The sequence below is a fragment of the Sinohyriopsis cumingii genome, chromosome 7 (assembly GCF_028554795.1).
Source record: "Sinohyriopsis cumingii isolate HCF-2022 chromosome 7, ASM2855479v2, whole genome shotgun sequence".
Taxonomy (NCBI): Eukaryota; Metazoa; Mollusca; class Bivalvia; order Unionida; family Unionidae; genus Sinohyriopsis; species Sinohyriopsis cumingii.
Genome location: NC_142967.1, coordinates 99,944,876 through 99,960,002, shown reverse-complemented (window position 1 = coordinate 99,960,002; position 15,127 = coordinate 99,944,876). Strand labels below are relative to the sequence as shown.

The window sequence follows — 15,127 nt, the reverse complement described above, 5'->3', positions numbered from 1 at the left end:
TAATATATATTTAGTTATTATTTGGTAGTTCACCTTCAAATTCACTTTTCATCTGAATAGTAATATCAGACCTGGCTAAATATATTAAAGTAATTTCATTGAAGAATTGTGTGCATTGTGTGCTCTTGACAATGGTTGCATTAAATATACAACCTATTAGTTGGATTACAGTGAAGGTAGTTGTTAGTACACAAAACAGATAGAAGTTGATTTTGTGTATACAAGAAGAAATACCTTCTTTTTAAATAACAATAATAATAGTAATATTGGCATAGTAAAGTGATTAATCTTTAAAAGCTGTAAGCATTTTACAATAAAGTCAACAGGTAAGGACATACGTAAACAAGAATACAAGAAACATCATACTTTGGTATTACAAAGTATGATAAAATTACTTAAGGGTAAAGAAACAGTGCTAAGTCTTGTTAAGCCTGTTCTTGCCACCGAAAGATGCAAATTTTAAGTGTGCTCTTGAATGAGATCATGGTATCATTGTGTCTAAGTACAAGAAAATTTGCTATTAGGTAATTGGTCCTTGGTATATACTGCCAGGCAGTATTAGGCAATAAAGAAGATGGAACAGATGTTTATTTAGCTTTCCTATATCAAAAGCATTTTCCACCTGGAGGTAGCTTAAGCATGTGCTCTGTTTATCTGGAATAAATACAGATGTATAAATACTGATGCATTTGAGGCTCATTCTTATCCTTGGGCATTAGCTTTTGCATCTTATAAGAAAGTGTGTTCCCTTGCAGACACTCACATACAAACAAACTGGCATTCTGGTAATATTATTACATGTACATGCATGGTTTAGAACCATCTTCAGTAGCAAATATGTACTTATACATGAGATGCTATACTGTAGGCCTGATCAAATTAATGAATTCCTCATCCAAAGACTTATTGTGCATTATTGGAATTAGGCCATAGAAGCCATACATGTATTACTATCAAATTATGCTTTTTCAATGTCATAGGTCATAGTATTTCTTAAAACAACCCGTTTTATTTTTGGGGGATTCCAGCTATTTGCTTTCAAGTCAACATGAATTACAATTATGACTAGTTTGACATTGTGCCATATTTATATAGTCTGGTAACATGATCCAATTTGTTTTTGGAATTTAAGTTTAGGCAGCAGTGTAATGTTAGGTCCATCTAGAATAACATGCTGCTTCTACATCCTCTGCCCTCTGCCTAATTCTAATAATGTCCTTGACCCATCTCAGCTAGTGTTTGGATGATAAATCTATTTTTCACGAATTTCTTCACTTCCAAAATTCAGTGTCATTTTGATACGTATATTCAGATAAATTTATATATATATATGCTGTTTGTATCTCTGGAATACCAGGTAATATTAACTTACCAAATTACATAAAATTACATATACAGTACACAAAATACACTTTTTATGACAATTTTGCAAATACAATTGCTTTCATCGATATTTTCTTTCCCTGTCACACAGTCAATGCACACAAAAGAAGGCACTGTGAATGAATGCATGTTTCATTTTATTTAGTTTCAGTTATTTAAAATACTTGAAAAACAAAATTGCATAACCATTGTCAGTCAGTTGTAGCTTCAGCAGAAATAGCTAATGTCACATTATTTTATATGCTTTTTGAACAGAATGTGAAAATCTTACAAAATCATTATTGAACAAGAAAAAGAAAACCCTCTGTGAAATGTTAAGAGCTGGAATAGCTTGAAGAATCTGTACTTGTAATATTTCACTTTTTATAGAAACTTGAGAAATTAAGGTTCTTATAATAGTTATTTCTTTATGTTTTTGCATTCATGGAAAGACCATGTGCATGACTATTGGAATCATGAGCAGAACATGAGGTGGTAAATGATATTTGTAATTAATATGCATGCGCTAAAGAATTACATGAATGGTAAATGATGCAACAATAATACACAATAAGATTGTAGCAAAATCTCAAGCAGTGCACAAATGCACGAATGGTAAATTATGCAACGATACTTGATAAACAATGGGAATGTACCTAAAATCCAAATGTTAAAGAAATGTATTTCAGGTGTATCTTTTGAGTGTATAACTGCTTCAGTGGCTGTAAATAGCCATTTAATCTCTTACAATTTCTGAGTATGCTTGATTTTGATGACAATCAAATTCTGCGGAATTCCCAATGTTTCTGAACTTTATTTTTGATGTATTATGTGACCTTCTCATCCATAATAAATGATTGATGATGTTTGCTTACATCTTTTTTAAGTTTTTCACTGCTTGGAAAGTGTGACTCAAAGGATAAGAAAAACTTTACATTTCAAACCTTGCTCTTTGACTTTTAGCTCAGCTTGTCAAAAACCAGTATGGTCACCACTGCAGTCATCTTCAAAAGCTTCTTATCACTGTGAGTATTAAATTGAAAGTCACATTGACAAAGGGGATTCAGCAGAAGACTTAGTATGATTTCTAGATGAGCTTAAATGAAAATGAGGTTGATTGATGTCCAATATGTCCAACATGGCATATATCTTGAACATCAAATTGCCACTTGTCCTGAATGGAAATTTTTTTCAGCCAGTAAAGCATAGCCCATTCCGGAGACTAATTTCCATCATGTTCTGAATTTTAGATGACACACCACTGCAGACTTGTCAGATTTATGTTCTGGTCATGTATCTATATCTTGCAGCGGCTGCATTTATGTTACAAAAAGCATTTGTTAATGAGTGTTTTCTAAAGATGGCAACAGTGGCCATCTAGAAGATACTGCAAAGCAAGAGAAATGCAAGAAAATAACATTAATACTATTATAAATAATGAACTCACTATCTTTTGGACACAATTGCAGGAAAATAAGTTTTATAATGAAATGTACCAATCACATTTAATTCAGAATTTAAACAGGAAAACCAGACATTTAATTTAAATTTATGGAAGACATTTTGCATTTCTTTTGTAAGTATTAGGCTTAACATTTGTTGTGTATGTTACGACTCTGTGGACACAAAGTAACTGAAAGAAGCAAAACCAACAAGTTTTGTGAAACTTAACAACTAATTTAATTATCAAAGTTATCATAAAAATGCGAGAGGAACTATGAAGTATTATGAAGTGAATTAAATATAATCCTGATAAAAGTCTTTGAAAATACAAAAGAATGAAAAGTTCCATATTTCATATGCCATGAATCAAGATAGTGTCAAGATGGCATTATTCAGAGCTCTTTTGAATTAGTCACAACAGGTTCAGAATAATATTATGTTCCAAATAATGATCACTTTCTTTTTGCACTGAAGAGTCTAAACAAATGTTTTTCCACTGTTTAATAATATCTGAGTACAATATAAACACATCTGCAGAGTTACAGAAGGAACAAAAGAAATGGGGATGACTCCAAAATAGGAATGAATCTGATTGCTCAGTTCTCTTTTTATATACATTTCTATTACCCGGTACTACTGTATTTCACAGCATACCCCACGTGACAGATCACACTACTTAATTTATTTCAGAAACTCTCCATTCATTAAGTATGATTATTAAGATCATTATTAGTAATTGTCTAAATATACATAAACATCTATATATAGATACTATGTAACTTTATGCTTTTAACAGACGCAGTCATATGGGCAAAATCTAACTAAAGATATTCTGGACAGTTAAAAAAATTATATCAAAATCATGTACCAAAAAACATAGATACAGGTACATAACATGATAAGTAATATCACTTTGATAATGTGATTTTATTCTAATGCAATACAGCAGCTTCCAAATGTTTTACAGATGTGCCTCAGGTGAATCTTAAAAAGGAAGGTATTGAAAAAGAAAGATTAACAAAAGAAACCACATCAGAGCGATCAGATTTTGAGTCCAAATCATATGCAAATACTGCATGGTTATCAGATACTGAGGGCAAAGAGGACTGTGTTCTTTGCATGGGGTTCATCACAAATCCTACAGTGCTATCCAAATGTGGTCATACCTTCTGCAGGGAATGCATTGAACTTCATTTCAAGTACAAGCCTATTTGTCCCTGCTGTGGAGTCCTGTATGGAATTATCACTGGTGCTCAGCCAGAAGGAACCATGAATATTGACTATGAAAATACTAGTTTACCTGGATTTGAAACATGTGGAACAATTGTCATCTTTTATAAATTTAATGGTGGTACACAGAAGGTAAGAAACAATCATGTCACCATAAATGTAATTGACACGTTTATATGAGGCAAGTGTATAGAAGATTTATCCTATTCATTTGTGCAGCATCTGCCTGATATATGCAGCCTTTGAATGCAACCAGATTACTATGAAACTAGAATATATTATGATTATAAATAACTATTCTCCAATGATTTTTGTCAGGGTTATCATCCGTTTCTTGTTTTTCTCTTCCAACTGGATGTCATATATGCATCTTTTGAATGCAACTATTCTCACGGGGTTTATTTGCCTGCCGTGAAACTTGGTGCTTATTATTCTTGTGAAACAAGAGTGAATCACGGCACACTTATGCTTCTCAGTTGATTGCAGCTGACGTATCTCTCTCAGGTTGTATTGTCATGGCCAAAATCAGCTTTTTTTAACTCCTTTCCTGCTCTTTGAGGCTCTTTATGATAATAGCAATGAATTTTGATTACATTTGATGTCTCAGCCCAGTAACTTTACAGCCCTGTCTTAAAGGTTATTATCAGATCACATGCTCCTGACCTATAACCCTTATGGAAACAATATGCCTGCTTAAAGTCACTTATATTCGATTAATACATATAAATGATATATAAGTGACATATGTGAGGTCTCTCTCTTTCTCTCTCACACACACACACACACATACGCCCGCGCTTACTGCATTAACTAAAACGTGATTTCAGGTTCTTAATTTTTTATTGCAATTTGATAATGAGTTTATTTTTAATGTAAAATACAAGTTGCACTTAATTTCATGACAATGTGGTCTCATATCGTTGCAAACAATTTACCAATAAATAATACCCATATCTATTACATGTTCAAACCATCTTATATCTTTTGCCAACATTACACAACATAACAGCTACATATGCTCTAAATGCAGACAAGTTTGCACATAATCCCCCCCCTCGTTCACTAGTAACAACAAAAATCATGGAGTACTTTTATTTTTATTGTAATTAGATTCATGAGTTGAGAGCAGAATGAGACAGAAAATATACGTTTACTTTGTACATTTGTACCGTTACATTGTCGAGTAGCATGTGTTCCATAGAAATTGTTCAGATACAATCCCTTTATTTTTCGTACATGGTCAGTACCACCAAATGATAATTATTTATTTTACATATAATGTTTTGTACACTGAAATTAATAATTATTTTTTCGTGTACAAAATATAACATGAAATATGGTAATCCCCCTGCCTCAGATTTGGAAATTGTGTCCCTATATAAGCACATTAGATTTCAGTTTTATAAAATGTATACATTTAAAGTGCTACCTATAAGTTCTGACCTTATTGAAATCTTATAAATTTCCATTTAAATTAAGGAAACAGATAATAGCAACAACAGCTAACTTTCATTTTCATGATACAAGACTTATTTGGAAACCTGATTAAATAAAACTTCACCATAGAAATTTGCCAGAAATGTATAATTATGTCTTATGTATATTTGCGGTAGTAAGTCAGCTTGTTGTTAACTAATAATTATCTTTTTTAAATTTGTAGAATGGAAAATTAGTTGAATGTTGTGGGGAGAAATTCTATAATATACTTTTCGAAACATTTTTTTAATAAATAAATAGTTTGAAAGGAAACCAGTAAATCATGGAAAAATATTACTAACATGAATTTAAATAAGTGTTTATATCAATGTTCTCTTTTTTGTCACAATTTATTATAACTCCTTTTAACGTTTTTTTCATATTAAATTTCACAGAAATATTACTGCCAGGTTAATATTCACAAAATAAATCTGGCAAGAACTTGGGTTGAAGCTATGTAGCTTGTTATTAATGTATTTGCATTAATACACATATTGCACTGAGAATATGACATTTCATCTTTACCGCTTGAACAGGAAGAGCATGACCACATCCTGGCAGACTGTATGGTGGAACAAAATGCAAAGCTTAACAATTGTTTACTTTACTGTTAAATCACTTATAAGTAATGTACAGATGATTGGTTAGGATTATATATGCAAATTATCCATTTCAAATGAAGTTTAATTTGGCTTATAAATTAAAGTATTGTTAAAATTGTGTGTGTGTGTGTGATTTGGATTTTTAACGTAGCTTTAACAATTTTTCAGTCATGTTGCTATGATTTCTGCAGTGTGGCAGTTTATAGCAATGTCTAGCACTGGGGCATCGTGCCGCAGACATGTAGCATGATGTCCCACCCAGTCACATTTTCCAGACACCAGGCCAACCAGTCCTAACACTAACCTCTTAATGCTGAGCATCAAGCGAGGCAGCTGTTAGTACCATTTTTTTAAGTCCTTGATATGACTCAGCCGGGGATCGAACCCACGACCTCCCGCCTCCAAGGCATGCGCTCTAACCACTAGGCCACTGGAGCAGTCTTTTTAAAATTGGTTAGCTTATCTGTCTCACATCTAATCTGTAAGTGTTATAATTTAAATATTTTATTAATTTGTAACAATTGTATGTCACTCTGTTAGTCACTAGCTGCACTTGTGTGTACTAGCAGGCATTCACTTTGGTAATGTCTTTCTTACATAAGGGATTAATGGTCATGGCAGTTTGATCAGTTTGGTTATATACCAGTAAATGTATATGAGCACATTAATGACTTCTTGGGAGTTAAGTGAAATGTTGAGTGAAGTGGCAATTTCACTGGAAAATTAACAGTTCAAATTCAGCCTTAAAACAAAAATTTGAGTTGCAAAAAAATAGATAAAATTCATTGATAAATTGATTCTTTACTGAGCCATTTTTTCCAAACCAAGCTACATACATGTGACAGGAAAGATGTGTTAGGTCAGGATAGATCATGAGATTTTATAAAAAAAAATTGTTCTGGAGATTTGACTTCCAAAACAGGATTTTCATCAACTGATTTTAGCATGCAAATGGAAAGAAATTACAACTATTGAACAAATTAACATTTTGTTATCATTAAAATATGCACATCATCTCATCAAGTCAGTCATTTCACAATAGCTTGTTGCCATTCATACTCTTCTTATATGTATCACAAACATTTTTAGCATTTCTTAGGAGATTATTGTGGATTATATTCTTAGTGGTATACCTGATCACTGCTGATCTTAACACTTAGATCTCTTCTTAGATGTACTGTTACTGGATCTAGGTTTCTTCTTGAGTCAGCCTGAAGTTTTTCTCAGAATGGAAAATGTCCATTATACTTTTATGAGATGGGGTTTCTTTGTGACAAGATGTCATTCTTTCTACAGTAATGTTTTAAAATCAGCTTTGAATTACAGGATGAGCAGAATTTATATTCATGTCCCCTTTGAACTTTGATTGCAGCCACTTATGATTCCAATTTCCACCCATTACTGAATTTTGTTTAATATTTCAGTTGCTTGGATTTTGGTATTTTGGCACTGGAAGATAATCATGCCCAATTACTTTTGATCATAAATAGTATAGACTCTACTCCATCTTGACAGCTTTTGACCTTCACTGTTCATTTTTGTAAACATAAGGCTGACCTGGTTCCTGATCTTAATTCTAAATTAGTAACAGCCACGTGAACAGGTTATTTTTAATTTATTTTTATTGTGGGAATAATAAGGTTGAGATTGAGTCTGTGTTGGATACGTGACCCATGACTTGTAAATAGTTTTTAGTGAAGTAAACAACTTTTTTTTTGGAGTAAAATGCTTGGTTCTTATCAAGGACATACAGGGGGGCTACGTGATTTTTTATATATTAACATGATCACGTGACCCTTATCTGTGCACCTGTTTTGCACAAATTTGAAGTTTTAAACCAATGTTTTAGAGAAATAATCTCAGCTGGGCTTCTAAACACTGAGATGTAAAGGTGTTTCTTTTGTTGTGTCATTTTGGGAAGTACATTTTAATGTTTATTCAAATTATTTGGATTCAAAAGGATTAATTTATTTTTCTGGAAATATTTTTGAGTGCTCATACAGAATTATTGTACAAAGATATTTCTTAAAAAATTTATTCGGATTTCAAACACCGGATTACTTCCTGTGTTTCTACAAGGGTTACTGTAGACCACAACACAATACAGGATACACTGCTGCATACATCATCGTCTTCCATTTTGGATTCTTTGTTGGGACTCGAACTTGAAATCATTGGAACATTTCAATATTAGGACTTATACAATTTTATTCTTGGATTATTTTTGGATTTGATTCTTTAAAAAAACGTAAGTTCTTATTTTTCATTTTTACAGTATTTTTCCAGAGGAATAAATAATTTGTTAAAATTTTTAAAGCTTGCTGTATTCACTCTTTCTTGTCTTACTGTTCATTCAAGCCTAAACATGTAACAATAGTCAATTAATATCTTTAATCCTCGTAGAATTTTTTTTGCTCACACATAATATAATCCACCTTGACAAACTTCAAACTATGAAGCCTCTCAACCGTGCCAACTAGTTTGGTGAAATAATTTGAAACTACATTGCCCTGTTTAAAGCCAATTCACTGTCAAATGATCATACACAATATTACTGTAAATATACCATACTGGAACAAAATTATTTTGTATTGGAGCTACTAAAATAGGTTCTTTGTAAAGTACATTATATGCACTGTCATCCATTGGATCTAGATGAGGAAAAAAATATATTTTCTGTCAATTTTAATTCTGCTTAAAACAATCTTGCAGATTCCTAGGTCTTCTGCTTGAAAGAATCAACTGGCTTAAATAATAAAAATATTGTATGCTGTTTTAATTTGATAAGTTGAGGAAATTGCAGTATTTATTAATTGTAAGGTCCGTACATGTATTAGGTAATGAAGGATTATATTGTATTGTTAAAGGCTTAATAGTGTTTTCTTGTATACATTCTACTGTGTTTAAAGTTTTATTTTGAGTTAGAATAAATGCCTGATTAAAAACAGAATCAGTTAGATAGTTCCTGCTTGGAAATATCTTTTTAAATCAGTTAAAGAATCCTGCAATTTACAATAATCTGAGAAGGTATGCCAGTATATTTTTGCCTGGTTAAAATGCATGCCATCTGCATGCAGTATGTTTGTGTGCAATGATGTTACATCTAAAGAAACAATGAGGAAATTATGAGATAGTTGAATAGATTTTGAGTGTTTAATGGCAAATCAATATTATCTTTAATGCTGGAAAGCAGAGCACCATACGTTCTCAATGTACAAATTATATCCTGATATAGTAGGTTGTTCTGGATTATTTCAAGTGTATAAGGTATGGAGGGCAGGACTTTTTTGAGTTTGGGGCAGTATGTAGAATTGTGAAAATTTATTGGCATTTGTGTTGTTTTCTCTTTCAACATTAGAAAAGATATTTAACATTTTAATGAAATTAGCAGCAGGGTTTACCAAGGAGAGCTAGTTAGGTCATTTTAGGATTGCCAGATCTGATTGTGTAGAAATAACCAAACAGAGATGATCAAAGTGATGATTCTACTTATTTTCTTTTGCATAGAAATGCCCAAGAGTGTTTTTTGTGTCGTATCCATGAGCGTTTATTTGCAAGTCAGTAACCATTGGTCTCTATTTCTTGCAAGATTTTGTCATGTATGATGTTTGTATGATTTATTAATCACCATTTTGCTAATTCCTCACAAATTATTACACAACTGATCCTTCTGCAAGTTACCTTCTATAACTGGACCAGCTGTATATATAGTATTAAAACAGATCAGTATAACAGTTTTCTGCATAAAGTGGTTGATCAGTAATGAATCATAAGAATAAAAATGGTTAAAAAATATGTATGTATTACTTAAGGACCCATATTGTATTTTTTCACAATAGACTTGACCATGAAAAGAAGCATTGCACTGGTTTGGATAATTCAGTTTAACAACCAGAATGCATCATAATACAGATAAAGCCACTAGTGATGTCTTTATCACTAAATCTACATACACATACACAAGCTCACACTCAGCTCTGCCGTCTCAACTGAATTTCACAGTACACTGTAACCATCACACTGTTATCACTGACAATGGCTCTCATTTGCCTGATTATATTAACAAGATTTCCATGGACAAATGAATTCTGTGTGCAGAACCAGGTACCAGTTACAATACCTAGTCATACATTGTCTGAAGCACCTCAAAGATTTAAGTTACTTTAACTTGTTTTGCCATCTAAGCAGCAGTTATCAAGGCTCAGCATCCACAATGGAAGCATCACAGAGTTATATATTATTTGGGTTTGCCCCTAATGCATCTTGGTTGATCTGATATAAATTAATCCAATGGCACTTATGTATCACAATACCTGGTTGATGCACCTTGTTTAACCCTTGTGGACCAGGATGGGCACAAATTAGACCTTGGTGGGGAAACTCTGACAATGCAGTTGTAAATTAGAGATCAACATGATATTTATTAAAGAATGACATTTTTATGTGGTCATGTGACACCAATGCATGTTGTTGTTCATGTATATTTAATTTGCTTTGTTAGGTTTTTAAAAAATATTCTTTATATGCTATTGTAATGTAATATTGTGTTTTAGACTTAACTTTGTCCAAAGTCAAGCTTATTTTCTACTTGATCTGAATTATTTTTTTAATTCTGTAAGCAGCGAATACAAAGCTAAAATATGCTTTATATATATCCTGCGTTTTATATTATCATTATTAATACAAGTCAACATGTTTGTTTGGGTCTGGGTCTAGGTTATTGGGATTCCCCTGATGTACCTGACATATTCCAGGTTATATATTATAATTTTAGTAAAAGACTTTCTAATTATACTAACTTTTTATTTTGTAAACATTAAGACGTTTCTAGATGTTTTTTGGTCATTATGCAAAAGGCTTTTCTTCGAAAATGCTAATTGTGACCTGATGTCAAGTAGAGGACAAAATAATCTTGTGAATGGACAAAATTATTCATTTGTGCTTTAAGACCCAGCAGAATAAATTTTATATTATTGTTTTGTCCCAAAAATGGACTGGATCTTATTTTTTTAAATTATACAATTCTGTGATTTTTTAATTTGGAAATACAGAGTTCTCATAAAAAAAGAAAAATTCTTGGACAGAGACATTCACTGATGTTTATAGTGAATTCTAAACTGGAATTATATAATTGTGTTTTAACAAAAGACTATTGGTACAACAACTTGATACAGGCTGCCACAGGCACATCAGTACCTTCAGCATTGGATTTAATTTGGATTTCCACTAATGTTTATTCAGAACTTTTATTATTTTGACTTGTGTCAGTAAGTCTATGTCTGTAATTCTAGGATTATTTTGGGATTTAAATCACAATACTGTAAATTCATTTTTTTTGTTTTCTCATTGTATCTTGGGGAGAAATAAAATTTGAATTCTACAAGCACGATGCTTGTCACTCTTTTCTATTACTTATTTTATGAGCATAGACTCATAACAGTTTTCAACGCAGCATATCTTGGAAATCACAATGACGACACAATCTAGGGATTGTCCATCAGAAGCCCGTAGGTTCTTGCATGCCTGGTCTAACACAATGCATGATTGCTAAGCAAGTTGCAATGCAAACTGCTGATAGTACCAAAAGCGCTGCTGCAGATCATTTGAAAAATCTGGATTTTGTCAATTGAAGATCAACTGCAACAATTGGAAACTTGTGAATAAAAAGCAGTTACACTTCAATCAACAGCAACAAGGCCTGTTCCGGTTTGTGAAATGATCGATGAAACCACTCAACAATGACTGTCAGATTCAGTTATTGCAAATATAGCAATGGATTGGATTACAGTTATATTGCAAAAGGTATTAAATGAAATCAAAAATGCATGAACAATGGCTCAGCTAAAAAAAGAACCTGATTAAGTTTGGACATAAACATAGATGCATCTGTGTTGCAAGAAATTATACACACTATTACAGCTAAGACGGGGGCCCTAAGTGGCCGAGTGGTCTAAAGCGCTCTCCATTACGGATCACTGCCATCTCACCTCTGTCTGCGTGGGTTCGAGTCCAAGGCTCGGCTAGTGTGGGTATGTGGGAAAGCCTGCCAGTAGCTTCTCGTGGGTCAGTGGTTCTTCCCTGGGTTTTTCAGGGTTCTTCCTCCACCATTAATACTGGCCGCCATGTATAGCCTATCGTGTGCTGAAAAATGGTGTTAAAACACTACAACTACAACAACAGCTAAGACGAATGACTTTCAGGTTCATGACATATTTTTTGTCCATGCAAGGCATTCTAGGAAATCAATGAAAAGCTTTTATATGCTACAGAACAATGCAGCATATAGCACTAGTGACAAAATCTGATATGTCAATAATGGCTTATTAATTTTTTTTAGCTGCAAACATTATCTTTCAGTGGTGTGGAAATGAAAGCAGCTCTCAACAACACTGATGCCACATCAACAATTTTCAGACTCACCTGTTACAATGATGGTTATATAGGGTCTAATGACTGGTATGTAATGGTCATCAAAGGCACAAGCAAACACCCTGATAATATGTTTAAGCTACATATTTACACATTCTGCTTTCGTGAACTTTCAACAAGCTGGTGTGCATAACAGAAACAGACTTGGTCCCAATGGTAGCCTTACACTAAGTGGCATCAAGCCAAATGTCAAGAGTGACTTGTACTGTGTCTGATCCAGTTTTAATGATTGAGGAGCTTTCCTACATGAATCTACGCACATATTTGGGTTTGTAGTGGCTTTTGTAAGGCAGATATCAGGGCTAAACACAGTCATGTTTAACTGAAAGGGAAACACCGATAATTCAATTTGATATGGTGATGTCGCTGCTGATGGTAAAGTTGAGTTATCCAAATTTACACTTTGGATGACATAAACGAATCCATCTGTTGCCATATAAGCATGTATAAAATCATTTGTGGAGTGAGCAAAACATGATTTCTAGCAATGACAACGGACTAAATACCCATCAACTAGTCATCAAAATAATAAGTACTGAGCAATGTGTCACTGCACCATGGCATATATATGTAGCCTTTCAAGTCAAAGATAATCTAAGGACCCAAACAGAAAAACCAAGAAAAGTTATCTCCATTCAGGTGAATTAATAATACATAATCCAAAAGACATCAGTAAAAATATGCTAACATATACGATGTTGAAATTTAGTTCTGAGGACTCAACATATTTCCAGTCAGGTTCTAAGATATCTTTGGCCTTTGTGTTGCTGGAATTGAGACTACAGCAACCATCATCATTATATTTGCCAGATTTGCTGCCCAGGGAGCTATATGGATAGTCAAGAAGTCCTGTCTGCCCCAGAGAGCTGCAATGGCTGTATTGATCTGACAGTGGCACCACATGGGAACTTAAGGCTTACTCGAGATAGAGTCATGAATGCACACTTATGCAACTATCTTTGGTATAGAATAGTCATGGGATATAGAAGGTGTTGAACCTTCTCAGTAACAAAACTCTCAAATGTCTACTATAATATTACTTGTAGTATTGTAGAGGGTAATGACAAAACGGTTCATTTGACTTCTTTATTTGCAGTCGAGTCCTTCTATTTGTACCATACTTTAAATTGTCACCTCAATTTGTGGAGAAATTGCATATTATATATTTATCTGATTTTCAAATATCCCTTTTGAAACTATGTGTTTGGTAGCTTATTTAAATGCTTCAATACTTGCAGTACTTATGGGTAGTTTTATTTGTCGGCCAGCTGCTTTCTTCATGTGCAATTTTACAGAGGTATTGTCCTTGTTTAGCTCATAGGATATGTGGAAACAATAAGGGCAGGATGATGATGATGCTGTGTCCACATATTATGAGGAGTTAAATTTATATTTCTAATTATTGACAACCTGTTATTATTCCCAAGGTGCAGACAATTGAATAGCCATGCGTGATGGATGGTATTCTGTATGATATATGTATATAATTTCGACCACACATCGTTTGAACTAGTCCAAACCACACTCACACTGGAGCAAAGGTCAGTCCATTTTTTCTGCCTATACCGCCCTCCTCCTAGTAGAAAAAACAAGTTGGCTGACTATCTCTTTTTGGAGCAGTTTCTGAATCTCCTGGACTATAGAAATTCGATAGGTGGCAACCTGGTTATTCTTGGAGACTTCAGCTTTCACTTTGACTGTCCCGGAAATCCAAATACATCAAAACTCATAGATTCCATTAATGTTTTCAACCGGAAACAGTTAACCAACCCACCCATGAACACAGTCACATTTTAGACTGGATTCTTCATAGACCTGATAATAACATTCTACGGTCTTCCCTGGTATCCCATGACCTTGCATCAGATCACCTCTGCATTATATGCCATCTTGATGTATCAGTCACTAACCCTCCACCTTTATTTGCTACTAAGAGAAACCTTCATATGATAAATAGAACCAAACTAATGCACGACATCCAAGCTAACTTAACAACTTGCTTACCTCTTACCACAGAACAACTTGATAACTGCCTGCATTCATTGCTTGACAAACATGCACCAGCTACCAAGTGCAGAGTATCAATTCAAAAGTGTTCTCCATGGTATAGCAGTGTTAGGGACCAGCTTCACGCTGCTAAAAGAGACCGCCGTAAAGCTGAGAGGCTTTGGATTTCCACCAGACTCACTATTCATAAGCAAATTTATGAAGCCTCTAAGAAGAATGTCACAAATATAGTCCATGCAGCGAAATCAGCCCACTACACTATTAAGATCATGGAAAGTTCCTGCTGCAAAGAGCTTTTCGAGATTACTAACAAGCTAATGTCAAGGAACAAATCTACACCACTTCCAACTACCTTCTCTCCAGTCGACCTTCTGGATATGTTTGCAAATTTCTTCTGTGACAAAGTACAAACCATTAGAGATAAGCTTCACACCACAATTTCAATTGACTCGTCGTCACCATACATTTGGGATACAGAATTTGAGTGGCAACCATTAGCAGAATTTGAACCTGTCTCTATGGATTTCATATGTACAATCATGATGAAGAGTGCACCAAAGTCATGTGAACTTGATCCA

General features: G+C 33.6%; 1 protein-coding gene across 2 annotated transcripts in view; it reads left to right on the top strand.

Moving 5' to 3' along the window:
- Nucleotides 1-15,127, top strand: part of LOC149795805 (uncharacterized) — a 52,081-nt gene that overhangs the window by 22,267 nt on the left and 14,687 nt on the right. For both annotated transcript variants that reach the window (XR_016422416.1, XM_089965707.1), the window contains exon 5: nt 3,773-4,167. Coding sequence is in view for 1 of the 2 variants with exons in the window: in XM_089965707.1 (XP_089821833.1) it covers nt 3,773-4,167 (395 nt within the window). In the remaining variant the exon portion in view is untranslated. The remainder of the gene's footprint in view (nt 1-3,772; nt 4,168-15,127) is intronic.